This window comes from Harpia harpyja, chromosome 5, assembly GCF_026419915.1.
Source record: "Harpia harpyja isolate bHarHar1 chromosome 5, bHarHar1 primary haplotype, whole genome shotgun sequence".
In the NCBI taxonomy this organism is placed as follows: Eukaryota; Metazoa; Chordata; class Aves; order Accipitriformes; family Accipitridae; genus Harpia; species Harpia harpyja.
In genome coordinates this window covers 64,512,722-64,535,000 of record NC_068944.1, presented here as the reverse complement: position 1 = coordinate 64,535,000, position 22,279 = coordinate 64,512,722, and the positions used below count along the sequence as shown (strand labels likewise).

The following is a 22,279-nucleotide window of genomic DNA, read 5'->3' as shown; positions in this document are numbered from 1 at the left end:
TGTATTTGAAAATGCAGATAAGTTAAAGATTGTGTTGAGTTACTTTTCTTTCATACACTGTTCATGCTTGTGCTTCAGAATTGTGGAGGAAGGGCAGAAAGGTGCAAGAGAACTGCAACCTGAGAGGGGTTTTATGGAAATAAACTGGTTTTATTGTAGATTTATTGGCAGCAGTAACAGTAGTCATCACTTCCTCTTGTCAAAACTATAAACAGACATGATGTGAAGACAAAGGATGCAGATAATATTCAGAACGTGCCTTTATTTACATAGCTGCTTCTGTGAGTTTGATCAGACAGTAATTGACCAGTATGATAGTGTTTTCTTTGAGAAACTTTACTGTAGAGCTGGCCTTATCCAGATCCAGCAAATAATGAATGAGAAAGAGCCAGAAAGTCATCTTATTCTTCTTTGATGGTGACAACAAATAAAGGCATGTCCACAGCTAGTTTGATACATCAGCAAATGCCTTCCTGTGCTTTCCTGTACTTCCATTGGAGCCATACTGGAGACATGGGCCTCTCCCATTCCTGTGACTGACCAGAAAGTAATTCATACAGCTCCATGGAGATTTGCTGCATTTGTTAACAGGATGAGAAAGCACAAGAATACTGGCTCGGATGTTGGAGAACTTCCTCAGTTGGAGATCTGTGATATTCATCAAGGTTAAATAGTCGTCTTTGCTCCTTCTGGTCCATACAGAAGTACCAGGCAGCTACCAATAGCAATTTTGGGAGCTAATTCTCCTTCACCTAGGGTGGCAGCTGCCATTATGCCAGTAGGTAGATCAAAAAGCGTTTGCTGCTATGGTGAGTCTGATGAAAAATGAATCCATTTTTACTTTTGAAGCAAGTGAGTCTTCCCTGATTAGTGAGATATTAGATAGCTGAAGTGGGGCAAAGAGGGTGGTAGTGCAAGCTGCAGTTTACCTAGAGTCTGCACCAGTCTTAGGGCTAAAATAATTAGTAAGATGAGCCAGATCTAACTGCTTTTGCAAGAAAAGCTATAGATTTGCCACAAGGCATTGATGACAAAGTGGCTGATGTGTCTGGTTGACTAGTGATGAGACTGGCACGAGAAGGAGAGATGTGCTTTTAAATTCTCATGTGGAAAGCAGAAAATCTAGAACTGTAGAAGATCTGATGGGTTATCAAGAACAGCGTCATGAAGTCATATCAAGTTTGCTCTTAAAATTTGATTGATTTCTGGTTTGTGCTTCTTCTTCTACAAGATGTTTCTGAACCCGGTGTCCTCAAGTGTATTCATATCCATTTGTTCTCTCTTCAACTTAGTTCCTTACTTTAATAGTTCTTCTCTTTGCCCGATGTTCATCTCCCTCCACTGCCATCATGAGGCCCTTTTCATTCTGTAGGTGGCTATTCTTTTTCTCGCCTCGTCTCATAATTTCACCATTCCTCACTATGAAGTCATAGCCTCTCTCTCTCTGCCTATTCTTGTTTGAATTCTTCTTTCCTGAGTATATGATGAGAATTTTACGCTTGTGTCTCACCAGCACCTGAACAACGATATTAATGTCTGTGTCTCTGTCATGGAAATTTCTTATTTGGTAAGTCCTAGGAGGCTTGCTTTTTAACCACTGAAATGAAGAGAAGCTAACAATCAGCCAGAGCAAAGCTGTGACCAGACCATTTCAAGTAGGAAAGCCCAGTGAACTAGAATTATGAATATGTTTGTGCAACTAAAGAGGTAAATACAAAAGCAATATGTTTGAAATTGTTCTACCCCAAAACTAGAGAAGCACATTGTTATCAATTAAGTAAGAATATCCTGTTGTGTCAACAACAGTTTAAAATGGTGTTTGCAGCATTTTAGTATAAACTTGAAAAAGTTTTCATCTTGCATAATTTAGGGGCTTGATGAATCCCATGTTCCTGTTTTTCTAGGTTTGTCAGCTGGATCCATCCAGAAATATGATCAAAAGGCATATGACTGAAGTTTACAAATAGTGGAAGCAATAGATAAGCTGAATGTTGAACTGTTAACGAAATACTGCAATGCAAGAACTAGAGAACACTTGAAGCAATTAGTAAGAAATCAATATAAAACAGACAAAATGGGCAGTGAATTTGCTACCCCAGGAGGCTGCAGAGGCAGACAGTATCAGGAAGACTAAAAAGACAAATTTATGGATATCAGGACAATAAGTAGGTGCTAAAAATGCCATATTCTCTAATAACCCTAGTATAACAGTTCCGGATGCTGGCACAGTACAAAGGGAGTGACTTCAGAAAGTAGCCCTCCCAATAGCTCTGCCGAAAAATATCTCTTACTGCCACTCTGAATACAGGGGGAGGTGAGCTGTTGGTCTGGCATTAGACCTTTTTTTAATGTCCTTGTGTTCTCCGCCCTGTTCTTTCTTTCCTAGATTCTGTGTCCCATGGTAAGTAAACTGAGTATCTTCTCTTGGTATTCAGGTATACCTATCACATTGTACTCAGGAGACAAGATCACCTTTGTTGGCCATATTTCACACACATCATTTTTTCCCACTAGTGGTTTATCATTGTCATCAACTTTAAATTAGTCATAATTTTCTTCAGGGTTTTGTGTGAGACCAGCCTCTTACTAACTATCTGCTTTCATTTCCTTGTATTTCTTCAGTTCTTTCTACATGTTTAATAAGTCCTTTCTTACCTATTCATTCACCTCCATTACAAGTGTACTTTCAAGGCTTCTCACTGGCGTCCCTCTAGATGTCTGTGAACTGGCAGTTGGCGCAGCTTCACAGACTTGGGGAGAAGAGCAGTAGGCTATACTGGTCCAGGGAGGTACGAGCATTTCTGATTAGGTACAGCAGACTGTGCCACATTCCTTGCTCTAGGGCTAGTGCCAACCTCACTGGACCAATGCTCATACTCATATTAATGTTCTGTGGCGTGCAATGTTTCTCCCTCCATTCAAATTTTCATCTAATCCCAGCTTGATCAAATGAGATCTGCAGCAGCTAAGTCATATTAGAAAAAATTAGGCCATCAATCCATTATTAAGCTGGAAAGTATTTCATATTCTGTGTCTGCCCTCAGGGTGTCTCAGAACATTCCACGGCTGATCTGTCCTGAGTATGAGAGGGCTGGGGTTTAGGTGCTAAAAGATGTGTACAGATACTGAGGGAGTTGTGTTTTTTTTTAAAGCATTTGGTTTCCAGCCTTGCAGTTAGCTAGAGCCAAGGTGTAGGTGTTTGTGACTGCGATCTTTATGGTTCTGTTGGTCAAGGTGCTTTTGAAAAAAATCTCCTGGTCTCTTCTATGCATGTAGCCACTACATCTAAGAGGTAGCACCAGTTCTGTAGCGTTGGGAAATTTTCCTGAGATGTAGGTAAAGTTCCTTTACTTGTGTCCTAGCAAAGATCAGTGTACACTCTTAGAAAATGTTACATTTGTTACATGTTCTGCTCTTGATAATATATTCTATCCAGCACTCTCTGAAAATTAAAAATCTATCCCCAATTTTTACTGTATAGCTCTCTCTCTGTTTTAACCATGATTCTTGCCAAAATGACCATCTTTTGTATATGCTTATTAATTTCCTTCATTAATCTTCTCTTTTTCAAAGAAAATAGAACTTTATCTTTCATAGAATCACAGAACAGCTGATGTTGGAAGGCACCTCTGGTGATCATCTAGTCCAGCCCCTTACTCAAAGCAGGGGGAACTACAGCAAGTTGCTCAGGACCTTGTTAGTCAGGTTTTGAATGCTTCCAAAGACAGAGACTCCACAACCTCTCCAGACAACTGGTTTCAATGTTCAATAACCCTTACAGAGGTCTTAGCACCAAATGATAACTCTTTCAGATAAGTACAGCACAGGAAGCAAGACAGTGAAGCATCTGAAATCATTGTCAGGACCTTGGCCTTAGTAACTAAGTGGCTTTGGAGACTGATCTAGGCATTAGTGATATCTTTTCAAAGGCATGACTTAGTACCAGAATAAAAAATTACTCCAGTTCTGACTTGGATGTTGTTGTTCTGAGTGTTGAGGGGGAAGAAAGTATGGGGAAGATTGAATTTTCTTAGTTCAGGTCACTTAGTGCATTCTTGAAATGCCACATTTGGATGTTTGCCTTCTCGCCTCATCACTGCCTCAACATGTCACATTGGATTTGGTGCAAGAAAGAGTTAATTAAAGGCAACTTGTGCAAGCTGCTGCAGATAGTATGCGTCAAAGCATTTTTTCCAATGGCATTGTGCTTGAGCCTAAGCTGCAGAGGAACTTGCATGCCAGGAATTGAAAAGAGACGCCTCTGTTTTGTGCACACTCAACTTCCAAAGGCAGTGTCTGGGGTAGAAAACCGATTTGAATATGAAATAAAGAGTTGCCCAGAGGAAGCAAAGAGTAATGACTATATCCATGGCCAAAAAGAGGTGGAGGGCACTGGATGAGAGGCATAGCCGCTGTCTGTCCTTTCATATTACTGTTGCTGACTCCTTGCCCTAAGATGACATGCATGTTGGCACTCTTTAAACTGATGACTTGTTTATTTTTTGTTTGCTTTCAGTTGCTAGATTGACATTACAGACCATACTCTTGGACTGCTGTACTTCCTTTATAAATTGCTTTAAGATGTTTTAGTGCGATAAGACGATATAAAAATTGAAGTCATTATTACTATCTGTATCACCAGGGGAATTGGACAGCTGACATTGATCTGTAAGAGACTGATTTCCATATTTTGTTATTACATTAACCCATAGAATTCTTCTTGTTTATGATTTCAAAGAAAGTTTTCCTAACCAAAAAGTCATCCTCTGTAGTGTGTAGTGCTTGAGAGACATGGAAGGGCAGAAAATGTGAACCCTGTCATTTTTTATCTGATGAATAACATCTTGCTTTGTTAATGGTAATATCCCAGTATTTTACATTGCATTGTATCAAGATCCCACTAACCACTTCACAGAACCGCTTGTGAATGAAATCTAGCAGTTAGTGAAGGGTATACCACTAACTGCTTGGTTTGGGGCAAATATTATGCACCCCTTTAAATTCTTGGCATTTATCTTAAATTTTTTAATTAAAATAATCATAAAAATTCTGTACTCCTTGCTGTTTTGTAAGGAAAGAGATTGAATAAAGGCCTTATCTTCCTGCGTTGAGTAACACTTTATGATGAGCTAAATCGTACCATTCATCCAAAAGCCAGAGTAATGGTAGCACAGAGGATGCTGTGTTGCAGAGGGAGTAACTTGCTCTTTGCTATCTTCTTCTGGTTTCAGAATAAAGCCTGAGAAATCAAAGAAGGGATTTTTAATAATTAAAAAGCGCTTACAGTCATGTTGTGATTTAACCCCAGCTGGCAAATAAGGCCCACACAGCTGCTCACTTACTCCCCCCTGGTGGGATGGGGGAGAGAATCGGAAGAGTAAAAGTGAGAAAAACCGTGGGCTGAGATAAAGACAGTTTAATAGGTAAAGCAAAAGCTGTGCATGCAAACAAAGCAAACCAAGGAATTCATTCACCACTTCCCATCAGCAGGCAGGTGTTCAGCCATCTCCAGGAAAGCAGGGCTCCATCACGCCTAATGGTGACTTGGGAAGACAAATGCCATCACTCCAAACGTCCCTCCTTCCTTCTTCTTCCCCCAGCTTGATATGCTGAGCATGACGTCGTGTGGCATGGAATGTCCCTTGGGTCAGTTGGGGTCACCTGTCCCAGCTGTGTCCCCTCCCAACTCCTTGTGCACCCCCAGCCTGCTCACTGGTGGGGTGGGGTGAGAAGCAGAAAAGGTCTTGGCTCTGTGTAAGTACTGCTCAGCAATAACGAAAACATCCCTGTGTTATCAACACTGTTTCCAGCACAAATCCAAAACACAGTACTATATCGGCTATTATGAAGAAAATTGACTATATCCCAGCAGAAACCAGCACAAGTCAGAACTAGAGGAGGTAAAAAGTTGAGTCTGTTTAAAAAAGTGAATCAAACAACATGCCATTTTCAAAGGTAGTATCAATGTAAGCTCCAGTGTGATTTGCTGCTATTGGCCAGGGCACCTTTGGATAGCAAATGCTTATACTGGGAATCAAGGGTCAGTAGAGCGCTGCAAGGTGCTCCTCACTGTACTAGATCACAGTAGTGGTGAAGACCAAAGAAAGTAAGTTTTGGTTTTGTTCCTAAGGTAAAGCTCTGCTTGATGCTTTGGTTCTCAGCTTGGTCCAAATACTTGTTAGTGTTGGCTCAGCCAGTGTGCTGCCTTCCTCCTGTTTATTTACAGCATAGCTATGCCCAAAAGATGGAGTCAGAGTTCCGCTATCAAAATCTGGGGAGTGTGGATTGTTTGATTTTTTTAACATCTACAGTCCGCGTGGGACTATGGTTCAATATTACCCTAATGGTGAAGTGTTGTGGTTTAACCCCAGCCAGCAACTAAGCACCACGCAGCTGCTCACTTACTCCCCCCGCACCCAGTGGGATGGGGTAGAGAACTGGAAAAAAAAATTAAGTAAAACTCATGGGTTGAGATAAGAACAGTTTAATAGAACAGAGAGGAAGAAACTAATAATGATAATAACAACAATAATAAAATGACAATAATACTAATAAAAGGATTGGAATATACAAAACAAGTGATGCACAATGCAATTGCTCACCACCTGCCGAACGATGCCCAGTTAGTTCCCGAGCAGCGATCCCTCCCAGCCCCACTCCCCCCAGTTTATATACTAGACATGACATCACATGGTATGGAATACCCCTTTGGCCAGTTTGGGTCAGCTGTCCTGGCTGTGTCCCCTCCCAACTTCTTGTGCCCCTCTAGCCTTCTTGCTGGCTGGGCATGAGAAGCTGAAAATCCTTGCCTTAGTCTAAACATTACTTAGCAACAACTGAAAACATCCGTGAGTTATCAACATTCTTCTCATACTGAACCCAAACCATAACACTGTACCAGCTACTAGGAAGACAATTAACTCTATTTCAGCTGAAACCACAAACTGGGAGTGATTGCCTGCAAAGACCATAGGCTCCTTGTAGTTGGGCAAACATCTTTTTCAGGAATGATTTAGATATAACTGATAGTGTGAAGGGAAATGTCTGGCTCTTTTTTCTGTTTTGCTGTGATAGGTTACTGTTGAGAGGGATTTGGAAGGCTGGACCACAAAGTGCAGGGGCCTCCTGAGAAGTGGTGCTATTACACTATAGGCATATCTATACACTATAGACATAGCTATTCTATGATTCTATATCTGAAATGCAACAATATTCATCCTCAGTATATCTTAAATTGATTGAATTGGTAAAATTCACTTTCACTGGTTGTTTCTTGACAGTAATGTAGATGCTTGAAAATAGGTGAGGGTCTATTTAGGCACCTGGACCAATTGTAGACTTACAGGGGATATCCCACCTGTGGGAGACCCGCTGGCACTTAAGAACAGCAATTGGTTGTCTAAAATGGCACAAGATACCTATTTTAGGTGCCTAAATGTCTCACAAAGCACCAAAACAATACAGAAAATCAAAAGAAAAGGAAGGAGTGGAACATTGATCTCTGACAGTAAGGAAGTACCTAACTGATGAAACAATAACCTCTCAGACTGAGGTATTTCAGGGCTGAGAATTTTTTCTGCAGCAAATTATCCTGTCAGAGTGAGAATATTGCATTAATGGAAATCCTTGGGTGATTTTTCTTCTTGCCATTTGCATCCAGGCCGTGCTTTGCTGAGGCTTACTGACAAAAAGCTTGAACGAATGGGCATTGCCCAGGAAAGCCTGCGACAGCACATTCTGCAGCAAGTCCTTCAGCTGAAGGTGAGAGAAGAAGTCCGAAACCTCCAGCTACTTACACAAGGTATGAAAAATAATTTTGATATGGACGGTTATTGAGATCAGGTGGGAGAAGTTTGCCTTAGGGCATAAAAGGTGACTTGACATTCTTCCACAAGAAATGGTGCATGAAAATGTCTCATAGATTCCACATGCTTTCCAAGGTGGGAACAAAAGGTAAAATAATGCATAAATAAATAGAGATGTTCAGCTGCATGATGAATAGGCTCCATCTACAGCTTGATGGTAGTCTTACTTAACTGTCTGCTTACTAAGATGAAAATAATTACATATAAAGGGCACAAGTAGTGAACATGCTGTCTTTACAGACATTGTACATTTTGCATTAATTGTTTACTTTCAGTGTTAGATAAAAGAGTAATCTCTGTAACCTGTTTTATGGTAAGAGCTGTCAGTGGAAAATTACCTGTTAGACTCTGTTATTTGCAGATGGCTGATTCCTTTTATATGTTGGAGTAATTTCATTGACTTGAATAGAGTTGCTTCTAATTTATGCTGCTAAGAAAATGCAAAACTGGGCTCAATATGGAGATCTTGGTTAGAAGGCAGGGAAGAAGGAGTAACAAAAGAGCTCGTACATATTTCCAGATGAGGTTAAGATGGTTTATGATGACTTGTGTTATTAGCTCTCTATTAAGATTTTTTAACAGCTGTGGTAACATGGAAGAAAAGCAATCATTGTGGCAGTAGTGTAAAGGAACATTTAGAGATTCTTTACTATATATCTGCAATATTTTCTCAATGTTAAATGTTGTTTGGTAGTCCAGTGAGATAGCATAAACCACATACTTCTGTGGTGTTTTGGTTCAGTGCCTGTTATATGTCACATCATATGAAAAAAATAGTTCTTCGGTACACGCAGTGTATTTTTAACAAAATGTCCTTCACACATGACATTATGTTCCTGATTAAGTCTTGCTCACTGTGTTTGGGAAAAAACTCTCTGATTAGTTGAGTAAGCTGCATTTTATCTGAAAGAGCTGATGTCTCAACTGAATTGTTCCTTCAGGCTTTGTGTCACGTGGATTGTGATGAGGAGCTTTAGGGCTTCTTCATTTTGCCATGATCTGTGAATATGAGCTCACCTTACCTTGTGTCATGTCAAAGGCAGTGCACATGCTGAAGCATCAGTGTCTTCCCCGGATGTTCAGAACTGTTCCTTTTCCCTTCATCCATTCATCCTTTCCTCCGTTATTCCTACATCCTTTTCTTCAGTGCTGGCTGGGTTCTCTCTTCCCCTACATGTGGAGTGTTACTTGAGAGTTTGCCAGACCGCAAAGTTCTGGTCATCAACCATCACTGTTTTAGGCCTGTTTACAGAAGTTGGGATTTTACTGATATGAGACCCACTAGCTATAAATTTGGGTCAGTTGATCACCGCTGTCCAGCTACATTTCTCCATAAACCTATATTTGGCATTGAAAGCTATATGTTTCCGGGCTTCTCCTTTATTTTTTCTCTCTGCTTCCCCTCTGGACGCATCAACTGATTTGTAAGTCATGATCAGTCAGACAGTGGCGACTGCCATTTCAAGGAATTCAGGGAAGCAGCCTTTGAGATTTATTCCTTGCCCATGCAGTTAAGGATACAATTTTTGGGCTTTTGATAAGAGGGTGAATAAACACATGCTGGACGATGAAGGCCAGGCTGGTGATAGATGCATGGATGTGTGTTTAATGTAGTCTCTCTCTGCCATGTAGAGAGAACATCGTTATTTAGTCTGATCCCATAAAGGCATGCCACCATATGCTTTATGAAAGCCAGCACAAGCTTACAAAAAGCTGGTGGTCTGCAGCTCCTGCTGTCTTCCCCCACAGTGGCGCGGGCCATTGCGCTGCACTTCAGCTCCACTCCAGCCTTCTTAAATAGAGCTGAAGTCATGGGGCAGCACAACAGTCCATAAAACATTTCCCTATGCAGCAGAGCGGTGTTAATCGTATGATCCCAGAGTGGGGGGACAGTGAGTGATAGAATGACAGCAGTATTCCTACCCCTTGTGGCCTCATTTACACCAAGGTGCAGTGTGTGTCTGTTGAAAGTGCTTGTTTGCAAGTAATGAGGTTAAGATACAATTTCTCAACTACAGCAGTCTGTAAAGCTGTATGTATGTCAGTTGTTCTCTGAAACTGGTCCTGTCCCCTTGCCCAGTTTCTTCAAACTGTGTCCACTCGTATTCTTATTATGGTCTATACATTTCTAATCTAGGTTGTTACTGGAATCGCTTTCTGTAAGTGCTTTTCTGTTTTGGAGAACATTTGGAGAACAGTTTTTCTCTGAAAAGTAACACATTTGCATTCAGTTTCTGCCTTTTGGAAATTCCACTTGCAAAATGCAGGTCACAGTGTAGCTATTGCTATTGCTACACTGTGCTTTGCTGTCCTCCAAAAAGAGGGGGAAAAAAGCCCTCTTCTGTCTGTCAGTGCACAGCTCAGGAGATCGTTAGGGGAAAGAAGCCATTAAAACCCCTTTCTGAATTAATTCAGCACACAAGCTGGGTTGCAAGCAATGAGGTCCTAATTCAGAGCCCATTGATGTCAGCAAAAAGACTTCCCCTGACTTTAGTTCATACCCCAACTGAAGCTGAAGCGAATGGGGAAAGATTTTTAAAAAAATATGTAATACTTAACAGATATTTTAAGCGGTTTTGTGTTCTGTTGTCTACAGATAAAGTTAACCTCATTTTAAAAACTCAGTAGAGAGCTAGCATTCTTTTCTACTCCTGTTTCAGAAAATGACTTAAAACTGTTTCATTCTTCTTCGTTCAGGACACACCATCCAGTCTGTTCTGGGGATCTTAAAGCCAGAATAGTACGTGATTGTGTAATTGAAGACTTGTCTTGAGTTTTAGGAAGACTTTTCTTTGGAGTAAGAACTGCCTGATTGAGGCTGTTATCAGCAGAAACGCTATTCCAACCTCCGCTAGGATAGAAGGGCACAGGCCCAACTACTGATCTGTGCTTTTTTCCAGACTTGGTGATGTTGAGGAACTAATTTGACAAAATATCTTCCAATGTCTCTTGGGGAGAGCTGCACGCTGTTGGAAACATCATTATTGTACTGTTATCACTGTAAGCCTGAGTTGAAAGATCATTTTTAAAAAAAAGTCTCACATAACTACACAGAGAAGTTATTTTGAGATTTTTCAATGTGAGTCCTGCTTTTGGCTAACATAGAAGAGACTGTCCTCAAAGTGGTAGAACAGTGCTATGTGTGATTCTGAGCAAAGTATCCATAGACAGCAATCTGCTAATAAGGCTGCGCTTAAGAAGCATTTTTGGATTTAGACTAAATGATACCTGCATTTAAGATGACGTTGGGCCCTCTCCTAAGCTACTCTCTGAGTTTCATACAGGGCAAAGTGCTACTTGAATACATTGCCAGGCCACAGAGTGTGACAAATTTTCTTCAAAAAAAGTATTTCTCCTGCTAGCAAAATGTGTTGGAATAAAGCCTTATGCTTCATTGAAAATCATCACAGCTGTTGGTACCTATTGAAATTATTTCTTCAGTAAGTTTTCTACTCATCCTGCAGTGGTGCTCAGCTACTGAAAAACATATGTGCCCAATGATAACCACAATAAAACCGTTTTTTTTCCCTCCTTCAATTTTGAAAATAGTCCCATTCAAAACCTGTTATAGTACCCTAGCACTGTATTCTTCCAGGAGGCGAACTAGAGGGCCTTCAAAGGTGCATCTCATCTTCTAAGGAAACATGAAGTAAGAGCCATGTATTCTGGTGATGGATCATTCACTGGGTTTTAGAGGAACCTTGTAACAGAAACATTGCCGTCAGGGTCCATGTGGTGAGTAAACCAGGACCATGAAACTCTCCCTAGCTGAAACGTGTCATAAGGATTTTTATAGCATTATCAGCCTCTTGATACTAGAGTAAAGGCAGGCTTGATCAAAAATTGAGCTGTTTGGCACTGAACCCTCCCAGGCTGTCAGAAACATGGTGCTACTTCCTGTTCACCTTATCTACTTCTTCCCTGTGAATGTTGAAGGTGGGAGGAACCATTCCAGCTTGCATCACTGCATGTGAGGAGATTTGTTGTCATTTTCCATAATCAAAGCTTTGAAGTACTAGACTCACTCCCATCTTCTGAATTCCTGCATATGAAGACCTTCGCTGCTGTGGTGGCTCCAGTACACAGCATGAACGATTGGGAGTTACACACCTGCCTAAAAAGGGACTTGAGTGGTCAGAAAATTTGAGAACATGGGACCTTGCAAAGTGCAGAACTGGAAGGTCATTTGGAGTTAAGATGATTGCAGCTTGCTGTCCCCCTGCTGTGTAGGCTTTATGGATACTGAGGTATCTGAAGTGCTGTTGCCTACTGTCCTTCATGTCCCTTGAAGAATTGTTGCTTGAGAACAGCACATTTCTTTGTCATCCCTGTAAAGAAGTCAGAACAACCGAGGTTTGTGATAGAGGGTCATCCTGTTACACTTCCAGGATGTACTATTTTCTTTCCTGGGTACATGCTGGACTCAAGGTTTTGGCACCCGAGGAATCATGAGTTCCTTCCGCCAGAAATACTTTCTTGTATGTTAAAAACAGCAGATGTTGCCTCTGCGAGCGCTCCAGGTAGGCAGTGTGTTCGCCTTCCCAGGCAGCTGGCAGGGGAAGTGCGTAACAGTTGGGGAATCTCAGTTTCATGTCCCTGTGGTGGTGTTCAGAGGCGTGCGGCTTTTGAAATGTTGACTGTCCTCTTACCAGGCACCCGTTCTTTTGTTTTCATTGTCTTGACCTCACCTTTTTCTTTTCCCTAACCCTGAAGCTTCCAGCTAGTCAGGAAGGGCCTTTCTTCTTATAGCACAAATTACTATGCAAATGTTTCTTGCATATGCTACATACATGGCATCTATCCAAGGCACAGAAAAAAGCAGTTGATACTTCAGAAGAGCTCCAGCAAACTTAATTCCCTGCTGATTTCCTTTGCTCTGTGCTCCTGTTATGCTCTAACATCTCTGAGAGACCTTGTGAGTTGAACACAAAGTATAGCATGGAAACACTGTCAGAAATTACCCAAAAGTAGTGGTTTATCCCTTATCATAGCATCAGAACTGTGTTCCAGGACTCAACATGCTAAATTGCCTGATTAGAGGTAAAGAAATCTTTACCTTTGTCTCGATGTGGGTTTATTTTCACTGTATGTCCATATCCCTTTTACTCCTTTCCATTGTATGTCCTTTTTTCCTGTACCACTGTAGGAATCGTAGCACTTGTAACACTGCTCTTCCAAGACTGTGAAATGACTTTGCTACCATCCGTTAGATTACAAAAGAGCAGGTTTTGTTGTATTTTTCCCACTCACAGTCAAGGACATTTTCAGCACTTACAGAGGATGTCGGCTCTGGAGTCCGAAGCCATGGTTGTTCCTGAGAGGTTTTTCAGACTTTAGGCACTGTTAAGACTTCTGAAAATCATTTTTTTCAGGTGACAAGTATGCACTGAGGGGTTCTCTATAGTTTTCATTTGTTTTAGCTGAAGCAGAATATTGTATTTGGAGTGTGTATTTGAGCGCAGATAAAATGTTTAAAATACATGCATCAGTGACGATAAATACCAAATTCCATCTATGGCATCAGTTATTTGAATTTCATGTCGCTGGTTTCTAACGTGAAGAATATACTTTGCAGTGCAATCAATGGTCCCTGGTAGACCATTGAATTACTATGGTTCTGTTAGTTACCTTTTAGCTATTGCTCTGATGCTAATACATATTCATACCAAATAACTGAGTGATTCAGCTGACAGGTAAAATAAGTTCCAATACACTGGACAATACATTGTAATGCACTTTGGATAGGTTTAGCACAGAATTGTCCTTCAATATGCGTAGTATATTAGTTTGGAATATGAATAAGGAAACGTGTATGCAACTATGAAATTCATATTGATGAACTTCTATGGCAAGATTTTAGCTGTATAATATTATGATGTGCTTGCATTTTTATGTGTTTCTATAAATAATACTGCAACTCAGTCTACTGGGAATGTAGTATTAGCTGTTTTGTATGATTGCAAGGACACGATTGCAGTTGTCTGGTTTTCTTAGTATTTTATTAATGTTTCTTTTTTTTCATTCCTGCTTTTCAAATTTCTCAGAAGTCAGTCTACTGGAAAATTTGGTCTGGAAAGTTTAGTCCTTCTGAGCTAATGCATACCCAAAACTGTCTTACATATTTGATGAATAGACGTTACATACACACACACACATACATACATACATACATACATATATGTAAGTATTTCCCCACTTGTGTAAACTGGAAAGAGAAAAAACAATTTTGCTCAAGGTTTAAAAAAAATTTAAAATATTGCTGTTTGTGTTGCAGCCAGTCATGAGAGACTTTCAACTGAATAGGAAAGTTTTGAGCAGTCGGAGGCTGTGATTTAACAACAGCTGTTTGTGATCAGTGCCAGTAGAAATCACTTGTTTTCACCCAGCCGAAAAGAACAGGCTGGTGAAAGGGATTCCAGGAATAGGTACAGTCTTTCACACAGAGTTTAAATAAATCAAGTCCACATATTGTAAGATGGTGCCATTTACAATGTAACATATTTGTCATTTCTAAGGAGATTTTTCCAGAAATCAGACATAGAATAGAATTAGGGATGGTAGTTGTTTTATATAAGAATTGAGGAAATTGGAGCCCTAACTATACTTCTGACCCCTTAGAAAGTACATAGAAGTGTTGACTGCTGGGCTTCTGGTTCAAAACCTGGCTGTCTTCATCAACTAACACCTTTATCGTCAAACTGAGTGGCTAGCATTGGAAATAAGAAGATAAGAAATGCCATTCTCGTTTGGATCCATATCCCTCTGTCCCAGTACTCTGCCTCTGACCGTAGCAGATGTTGTTTAGGCAGAGCCCAGAATCCTGGCCGCGGTCTGTGGTCCCATCTCCTTGGGCTCCCCAACATCCAGAATTGCTGCATTAGGAAGAGTACTTCCCTGCCTAATTCTTTTAGTCCATTGAGGATCTGTCTCATTCTGTCATGAAACAAGTTGTTCACAAAGAGTGTTTTTACAAACTAGAATATAGTCACTGGCAGCCTCAGTGGTGCCAAAAGTGCCAAAGACTAACTGGGCATGCCTTCATTTGGGTATCTTCTGCCTTCCACAGAGACTCTAAGCAATCGTACTATCGCGTGCGTGCAGTAGTAGCTACACATCCTCTCTATTTCAGATACACCAATCACACTTTAGATGCATCAGATGAATTGTGCCTGTTGCTCTCCATCGATTATTACAGAAGCTCAGGATGGCTGCCACATGTATTTGTCTACGTGGTAGATGACTAAGCTTAGGTGAGATCAATTCCCACTCCCTATGCCTAGATGTAAACTCCTACGCTGAAAAAAGTTGGTCTGAAAGCTGGATGAATTGCCCTCTTCTTTGGTAACAGCATCTTTCTCATTTTATGAAACTGGTGTTGCTGACGCCTGCATGGATGCATTCTGTTTGCAAAGTGTTTCACCATATTGGCACTTCTAACAAACATGAAAGTCACTTAAAGCCTTTTTGAAAATGTAAAATAAAGTTTTGCTGTTTTGAATCCCTGAAGGTGAACATTGCCAAATAGTTCAAAAGCATTTTTCTTCCTGTTGTTACTAGCATTTATGGCCTGTGCAATAAAGGTTTATAATTACTGGAAAGATTCAAGGGAGGCAGAAGAAAAACCTCTCCTTTTTATGCCTTTATAAAGTTGCTTTTCTAAGTTCTGTAAAAAGAACCTGTTTTATTTAAGAGCTTCTTTTTTTTCATTCACATTCTTTAAAAGCCTTTCTGTAATGTAATTTTAAAAATGAATGTGGTTCTATTCAAATAAAAGTTTACTCTTAATGGCTTTTATGCTTCATATGATAGAGCACCTTCATTTACTTAGTTATACATAGGCAGTCAGCAGTGTTATGAACTGTTTCTTTATTACTAAGCAGTATGCAGATCTCTGGCATCTTCCACAAAGGAAAGGGTGGATTTTTTTAAACTCTTTATTTGACATGATCATAAAGCATGGGTACTAGCCCAGTGTTTTATGACATGCTCAAGTATGATTAATAATTTTAACTATGCTGGTTCCCCCTTAAGATCAATATTATAGAATTTTTCCAGTCACTATTTGAATGGATTTTAATTGAAATTGATTCCCTATAAAATAATAAATTGAAATGTATTAACAATGATCTTGTGGTCCTTGACGCTAAGGAGTTCTGAATTCTAACAAAATTCTGAACAGTTTTCAAAAAATACCTGATTTTCCTCTATGCAGCCTAAGTACTCATAAAGCACCTGTAATTTTTTTTTTTAAGTGCTAATTCCAGCAGATGACAGCATAAATACAGCAGCCTTAATTTGCAACATGAATGTGAATCGGAATGTGGCAGGGAATTGCTGTTTTTTAAAAAAAGTATTTTTCTGTTTGCAGTTCAGCTACGGCTGTGTTGTGTGATCCTAAAATTTAAATATATACTGTTATTCATAGTGTTACCTTCGAAGTTTTTATCAGTAGAAGTACCTCCCAGTCACCTGATTTATTAAAAGTTACCTGTACAAAGCAAGGATACATTGAGAAAATCTGCAGTGAGTAGCTCTGTAAGAACTTTAGTGTTTTTCCAGAGGTATCATCTGTAAGGGCATTGAGTCAGTCTTCGACTGTTTTTCTCATTGTCAGAGTGACGTATGTACATGGCAGTATGTACATAGCAATGCCACACAGTTCTGAAGCTCATCAACCACAACTAAGGTTTCATCCACATCCTAGAGCTTATTCTCAGTTATGCTTATCTACATCATTAAAAAAGTAGTTGGTTGACATACATTTGGCTTGTACAATGACTTCCACCTGAAGACAACCTGATTAGAAAATAGCCAGACTCAGGAATGCACACATTGTTTTATATCCAGACAGCCTGGTATAAAATGTCAGGACTCTGACTTGGCATACTCAATTCAACCACACAAGAGGGCCAGAGCTCTCATCCTCAGGAACTGTAGGGATAAGCAAGTTGGAGACTTTTGTATGTGAACAAAAAGGCATGTCAAGGTTCCCCTTCAAGCTTGAGTACGGTCTGAAGGCATATACATTGACGTGGTCTTAGAGTTTTGAGTCCTTTCCACTAGAAATAGGATTTGGATCTTCCCAGTCAGTTCATCTGGGATACCCAGCTGCCATCAGCTGGCATTTGATCATGTGAGGTGGAGTCGAAGCAACTCCAGCACCTAGGCCTTGAAACAAGTAGTTTTGCCATATTCTTTCATTCTTTACTGAGACCAGTTGGGGGGCTTACTGTCGGTAATGTCAGCTGGCAGACTCTGAAGTTTACTTCTTGGCTTTTTTGTGTTGAGAGAACACTGATATGTAGGACTTCCAGGAGCTGCATTTTGAGAGAAAGACCTGAAAGAAAAAAAGGTCTTGCAGAGCAAAAAGAGGAGGTTCTTACTAACTGATTATGCCTTTGTTCAGGGAGCAGTAATGCAAAGCTTCTGTTGTTAAAATTTACTCTCCAAAGTCCTCTAAGCTGTATGGTTCTTGTTTTCTTTCCTCTTCGGCATATGTCAGAGGTAGAGATGGAGAGGGAAGGATAATCACATTTCCCTCTTTCTTTAACCTGTTAGGTCATTCCAGTCTTCCTGAGAAATTAAGAGGAAAGCCTTCTTTCTTACTCTATTTCTTTTTGTCTTTCATTCCTTTAAGAACTCCTGAGTAACTGAGGATGGTTGTTAAAGTTGAGCCAAGAGATTAGTATCTCCTGCTCTAGTTTTCCTTTGTTAATTTTCCTTTAGCCTGTGTGTTTAAAGGGCTGATTAGGCTACAGTTGTTTGGTGAGGAATTTATTTAGCTTGTTCCAGAGAGTGTAGCTATGTGAAACACTTTTCAGCCATTCCTTGTGATTTTGGCCATATTATTGGCCATATTTAAATATGGCCAGCCATATTTAAAGAATCTTGGATGCCAGAAGAAGCAATCAGCATCATCTTAGACAATGGACTGGCTTTTAAAAGCATCAGGCAATAAGGATGCAGATAGACCTTCGAAAATTCCCTACGCTGATCACGCCCACAGTGTCGCAGCAGTTATAGTTCTTGGTGCAAACTTTAAAGACTTTGAAGCAAACAAACTATATTTCAGATGAAAGGGACAGGAAAGAGGAAGGGAGGGATAGTCCTACCTCTAAAGCTCCACTGACAAATCAGTTGTCACCTGGGTAGTTTCTGAATGTGTCTTTCTCTAGACTCAAGAATTGCTTTAATGTGTCCAGCAGTACAGCTGCCATCCAATTCTGTTACAGCTGTTGGCTGTGACACTAACCACTGATATTGTTGACTTTTGTAGATCTCTACTTAAACCTGGAGCGTGGTTTTTTGAGGGTCATAGAAAAGCAGCCAGCCCTTACAGCCCATCAAGGTAACGAATGTCTTTTTGCTGGGATGTATCTTCATAAAATGAGATATCTATGAGGTTTTTTGTCTTTTTCTAGAAATCTTTCCTTTAGGTGCAGAGTTTTTTTCAGCTATCATCATGAAAACAGTGTTTTATTTTCTTCTAATCCTAATAAGCTCTTCCTAGTGTATTATTATTGTTTACTGATATTTGCTTGCTAGGATTGTTTGTTGATAAATTTTCTTTCTCCCTTCTTAAATATCAGCTGCTGTGATAAGCACTAAAATGTGTGACCATTGCTTTGTCAGCAACTCATGTTTTTCTTTATTATACCGTTACTGCTATTTTTGAGATCTCTTTGATTCCCTCTAGTAACAGGAATGTCACTGTGGAAACTTTACTGTACTTCTACGTGGCTTAGCTGATCACATGATAATTCTGGTATGAGAATATATATTTTACTTATTTCTTCAGTGTTTTCTCTTGATCCGGATGATCAGAACCCAGGCTATTTAGGTGAGCAATGTGAACAGATGCTGGGATCAGAAGAGAGGAGGCCTTTTATCAAGGATGTCTCTAGGAATTAGGAGCATCTAAAGCTAGTGTCTTCTTTCAGTTTCTGCTGCTTATAATTAACTTGGCTAGTGTCTTTGGGAAAGTCTTTAGCTGACTTAAAACTTGATCCATACTCTTCATGCACACAGTCTGTATCAATTCTAGCACAGTGAGCAAATAGCAAGAGTAGCTACTCTACCAGGAAGAATATAAATTTATGTCTACCACCAGCCATGGGTTGGTTTATCCCAATTATCTCCCTTTGAAAATCTGAGACCTCAACTTTGCTCTTGGTTTTGTGAGGGCAAATGAAGGAGTAATGCTCCATTGATTTCAGCGAAATGTGAAACTAGTTAAAATGAGAACAGGATCAACCCCATTTTTCCTCTACAGCATGAGACTATAAAGCCCATTCAAATCAATGAAGGGTACCAATGACTTTGCTGACCTTTGGATCAAATCCATAAACCTTTTTAGTAACTTAATTAAAACCACAAATACAGAAACATAAGTGTTCTGTTCCCTAATCCAACATAGGTCTTTCTAAAATTGGAAAATATGATCCCTTGCCAATTTTATTGTATCAAAAATACAATTTTGATATTTTATTCTCTTTAGAATTTTTTCTTAACTGTATAAAGCCTATTTTTTCTTGGTCTCAAAATCTCTTTTGATGATGTGCACTGCCTATGTTGTTTGCAATCCTAATTTCATAATCACTATTGAAAATGAAACCCACAAAACTTGCTTTTATCTTACTCTTTTTATGCATGTTCTTTACTAAAATGGCATAATCAGAGATAAAAACGACTACACTGTCTTTTAGCTTGAGCAGTTTGAAGTGTCTTTGTTGCATCTTACATTAGCCAGCTAAAAGTTAGGTGTCTGGTTGAACTCATTGCTTGCATTACTGAAATAATCAATGAAGAACGACAGCTACCTCCAGAGATAATCTGTGCCCTTCTAAAACAGATGCCCATGATAGGTGCAATGCATTGCCCTCTGGAGGTTCTTGCCTCTGTCAGCTGGAGGACTCGCCATCTAATTTGGGATAGCTAAAATTAAATAGAGAAAAAGTAGCTTTTCCCATTTTTTGCTTCTCAACATGAAGCATAGAACAAGTGACAAGTCACTTTTAATTTGACACCAGTCTTGTACTGCCTTAGTTTATTAATTTTATTGTCTTTACCTATACCTGTTAAGCAAAATTTGGTTATGCTATGCCCTTAAATGGATTTTTTTTGCTACAATTGATAACATCAACTTTCATATTCTATTACTTTCTACGAACATTTTTTTAACTGAGCTAACTACTGCTCACTGGTAGTAGAATTAAAGCACCAACCAAAAAGGCTAAAATTAATGAGTTACAAGTTCTGGGTTAAGGGGTTTTGGGGTTGTTTTCTTACTTGTAATTTAAATGGTCCTTTAGTCTGAAGCAGACAAGGACTCATATATTGTCTTGGGATAGGGTTATAACTTACCTGTGCTTTGGCAGTTTTTCTCAGACATGAATGCTTTAATAACTACAGTTAGACAGATCCTAGTCCTCTGAGTTCTTCCTTTCATCTGGATGTGATTGAGCCTGATACAAATATTAAACCATTATTATTATTATCTTTACTACTTTATGATTGTGGCTTTTGTTGCCTCTGTGGAGCTGGGTCCAGTCTTACACAGGAAGGCCAGGACCACGCTGAGAGCCCCAGGTGAAATGCTCATTGGGAACTGAACTTTTGCTTTATAATTCAGAAAACTTACTGAAAACTTCTTCCCTTTCATATGATTAATTAGTACAGGCAATAAAGGTATAAGTCTTTTGAAAACCATAAACTGCATAGTTTCAATTAAATAGAAAAGCTGGTAAAACCTATCAAAAAATGACTTGAAATAGTAACACAGAAGAATGACTGAAAAACCAAGTTTCTTCATATGTCTTTTGTTTGGGCTTTCTGTGTCTCCCTTAAAGCTCTCTTGCATTCTCATGCAGTTCGTTTGTTTTATTGAATGCTAAAGCCTTTTACCATCTGCCAAAAGGTTTTATTTTGGGGTTTCCTCTTATGTGGGAGGGTGGTTTCCTCCTTCCCTTCGTGCTAGTTTCATTGCTATCTTTAGGACTCAGAGCCTACTGGAGACCTTCCTGTCTCCCTTTTACTACAGTCTCCTCCTTCCTTGCTGCAAGTTCCTGCTCCTGGGGGCAAAGAAGAAAACAAGAACTGAAGCTGCCTTTTTGAGCTGCCTGGCTGATGCAGACAGCTTTTGTTTTAACCACAGGAGTCCAGTTCCTTGAGAGCAGGGCTGTGCATACTCAGCGGCAATGTTCCCTGGGGTGGGTGTTTTTAGGAACAGTTCCTGCGTGAAGGGGTGCATAACTGCCCCGTGCTTTGGCTACTGAGTGCAATGGGCTTCTGAAAAAGGGCACTGTAACCTGTAGCATTTGCTCCAAAAGCAGTTTATTCCTTTCTATTTGTTAGTCTTTTACCTCAGCACATTAATCCAACCTGTTCTGCCACTCTTAAGACATCTATAGCCATAGCCCTTTAGTTTCTTCCTTTTATGGGAACTTTTAGATGTTTATTTTTTCTATGAACATATCGATTTCCTATCTTTACCTTTCTTGTGCTGTAGAGAAAAAGAAATCAAATTGGAGGTGTTATACTGCAGAGGGATAAAATTGCATCTTTTTTCTTCCTTCCTGAGAGCAAAATAAAGTAGATGCCAGTCTGGGTTTTTCAGCATAGCTCTCAAGGATGCAGGGAATACAGCTGCAGTGGGATGTGAGTATCCAGGTGCCGAGCCATGAACATGGCAGGAGGAGGCTGCAAGTCCTGGTCAGGCACCTCCATTTAAATCTTTGCTGTGGAGCTCTTCAGGTACCTGCCATCATCTCTCCTCAAAGTAGATGCTATGTGGGGGAAAGAAAGGGTCCTGCCTTTTCCCTTCAGCCTCTGCCTGCTGGGAGTGAGAGCAGTCCCTGTCTGAGGAGCGTGCAGTCCTGTTACTGCCTGTCCTAATTTGCTGTACAGCTGAGCCTGTGACCGGAGGCAGTCTGAATGTGGAGGGTGCAGGCACAGGGAGTTGCGCTGGGTGTCAGATCACCTCCTGAGAGCTCTGCCTGGATCCATATCAACCACATTATGCCTCTGCTGAGTGCATTTCTGGCTTTCCTTTTTTGATTTTTTTTTTAATCACTGGTATTACACCAACCAGCATGTCAGGTAGTAATAGGAATGTAATATTATTTTATTTGTGATTAGCTCATCTCTTGGACTCTGAGATGTTCTAACCTGTCCTTCCGTCATCACCCAGCTCTCTTCGAAGCTCTATCCTTTAGTTTATTTACTCTCCCTCTGTAATTGAGAACTTCATTGTTGATCACCATAAAAAATTGTCAGTGCTTAAAAATAAATGATCCATCTTCCATCCCTCCAGTGCATCTAGTTTTTATGACTATAGGAATCTAATGAAAGGTTGAAATAGGGGGAGATGAGGAGGATGAGGGTGTCCCAGGGTGTTACCTAAATGTCTGATCTAC

At 40.0% G+C, this 22,279-nt stretch overlaps 1 protein-coding gene across 6 annotated transcripts in view; it reads left to right on the top strand.

Annotated features, from left to right (window-relative positions):
* Positions 1-22,279, top strand: part of SAMD12 (sterile alpha motif domain containing 12) — a 182,168-nt gene that overhangs the window by 79,163 nt on the left and 80,726 nt on the right. For 4 of the 6 annotated variants that reach the window (XM_052787544.1, XM_052787548.1, XM_052787542.1 and 1 more), the window contains 2 exons: positions 7,661-7,801; positions 18,142-18,213. The exons of 1 other annotated variant lie outside the window; for it this stretch is intronic. In XM_052787544.1, the coding sequence (XP_052643504.1) occupies positions 7,661-7,801; positions 18,142-18,213 (213 nt within the window). The remainder of the gene's footprint in view (positions 1-7,660; positions 7,802-18,141; positions 18,214-22,279) is intronic. One more of the 6 variants, XM_052787545.1, reaches the window with a different exon arrangement.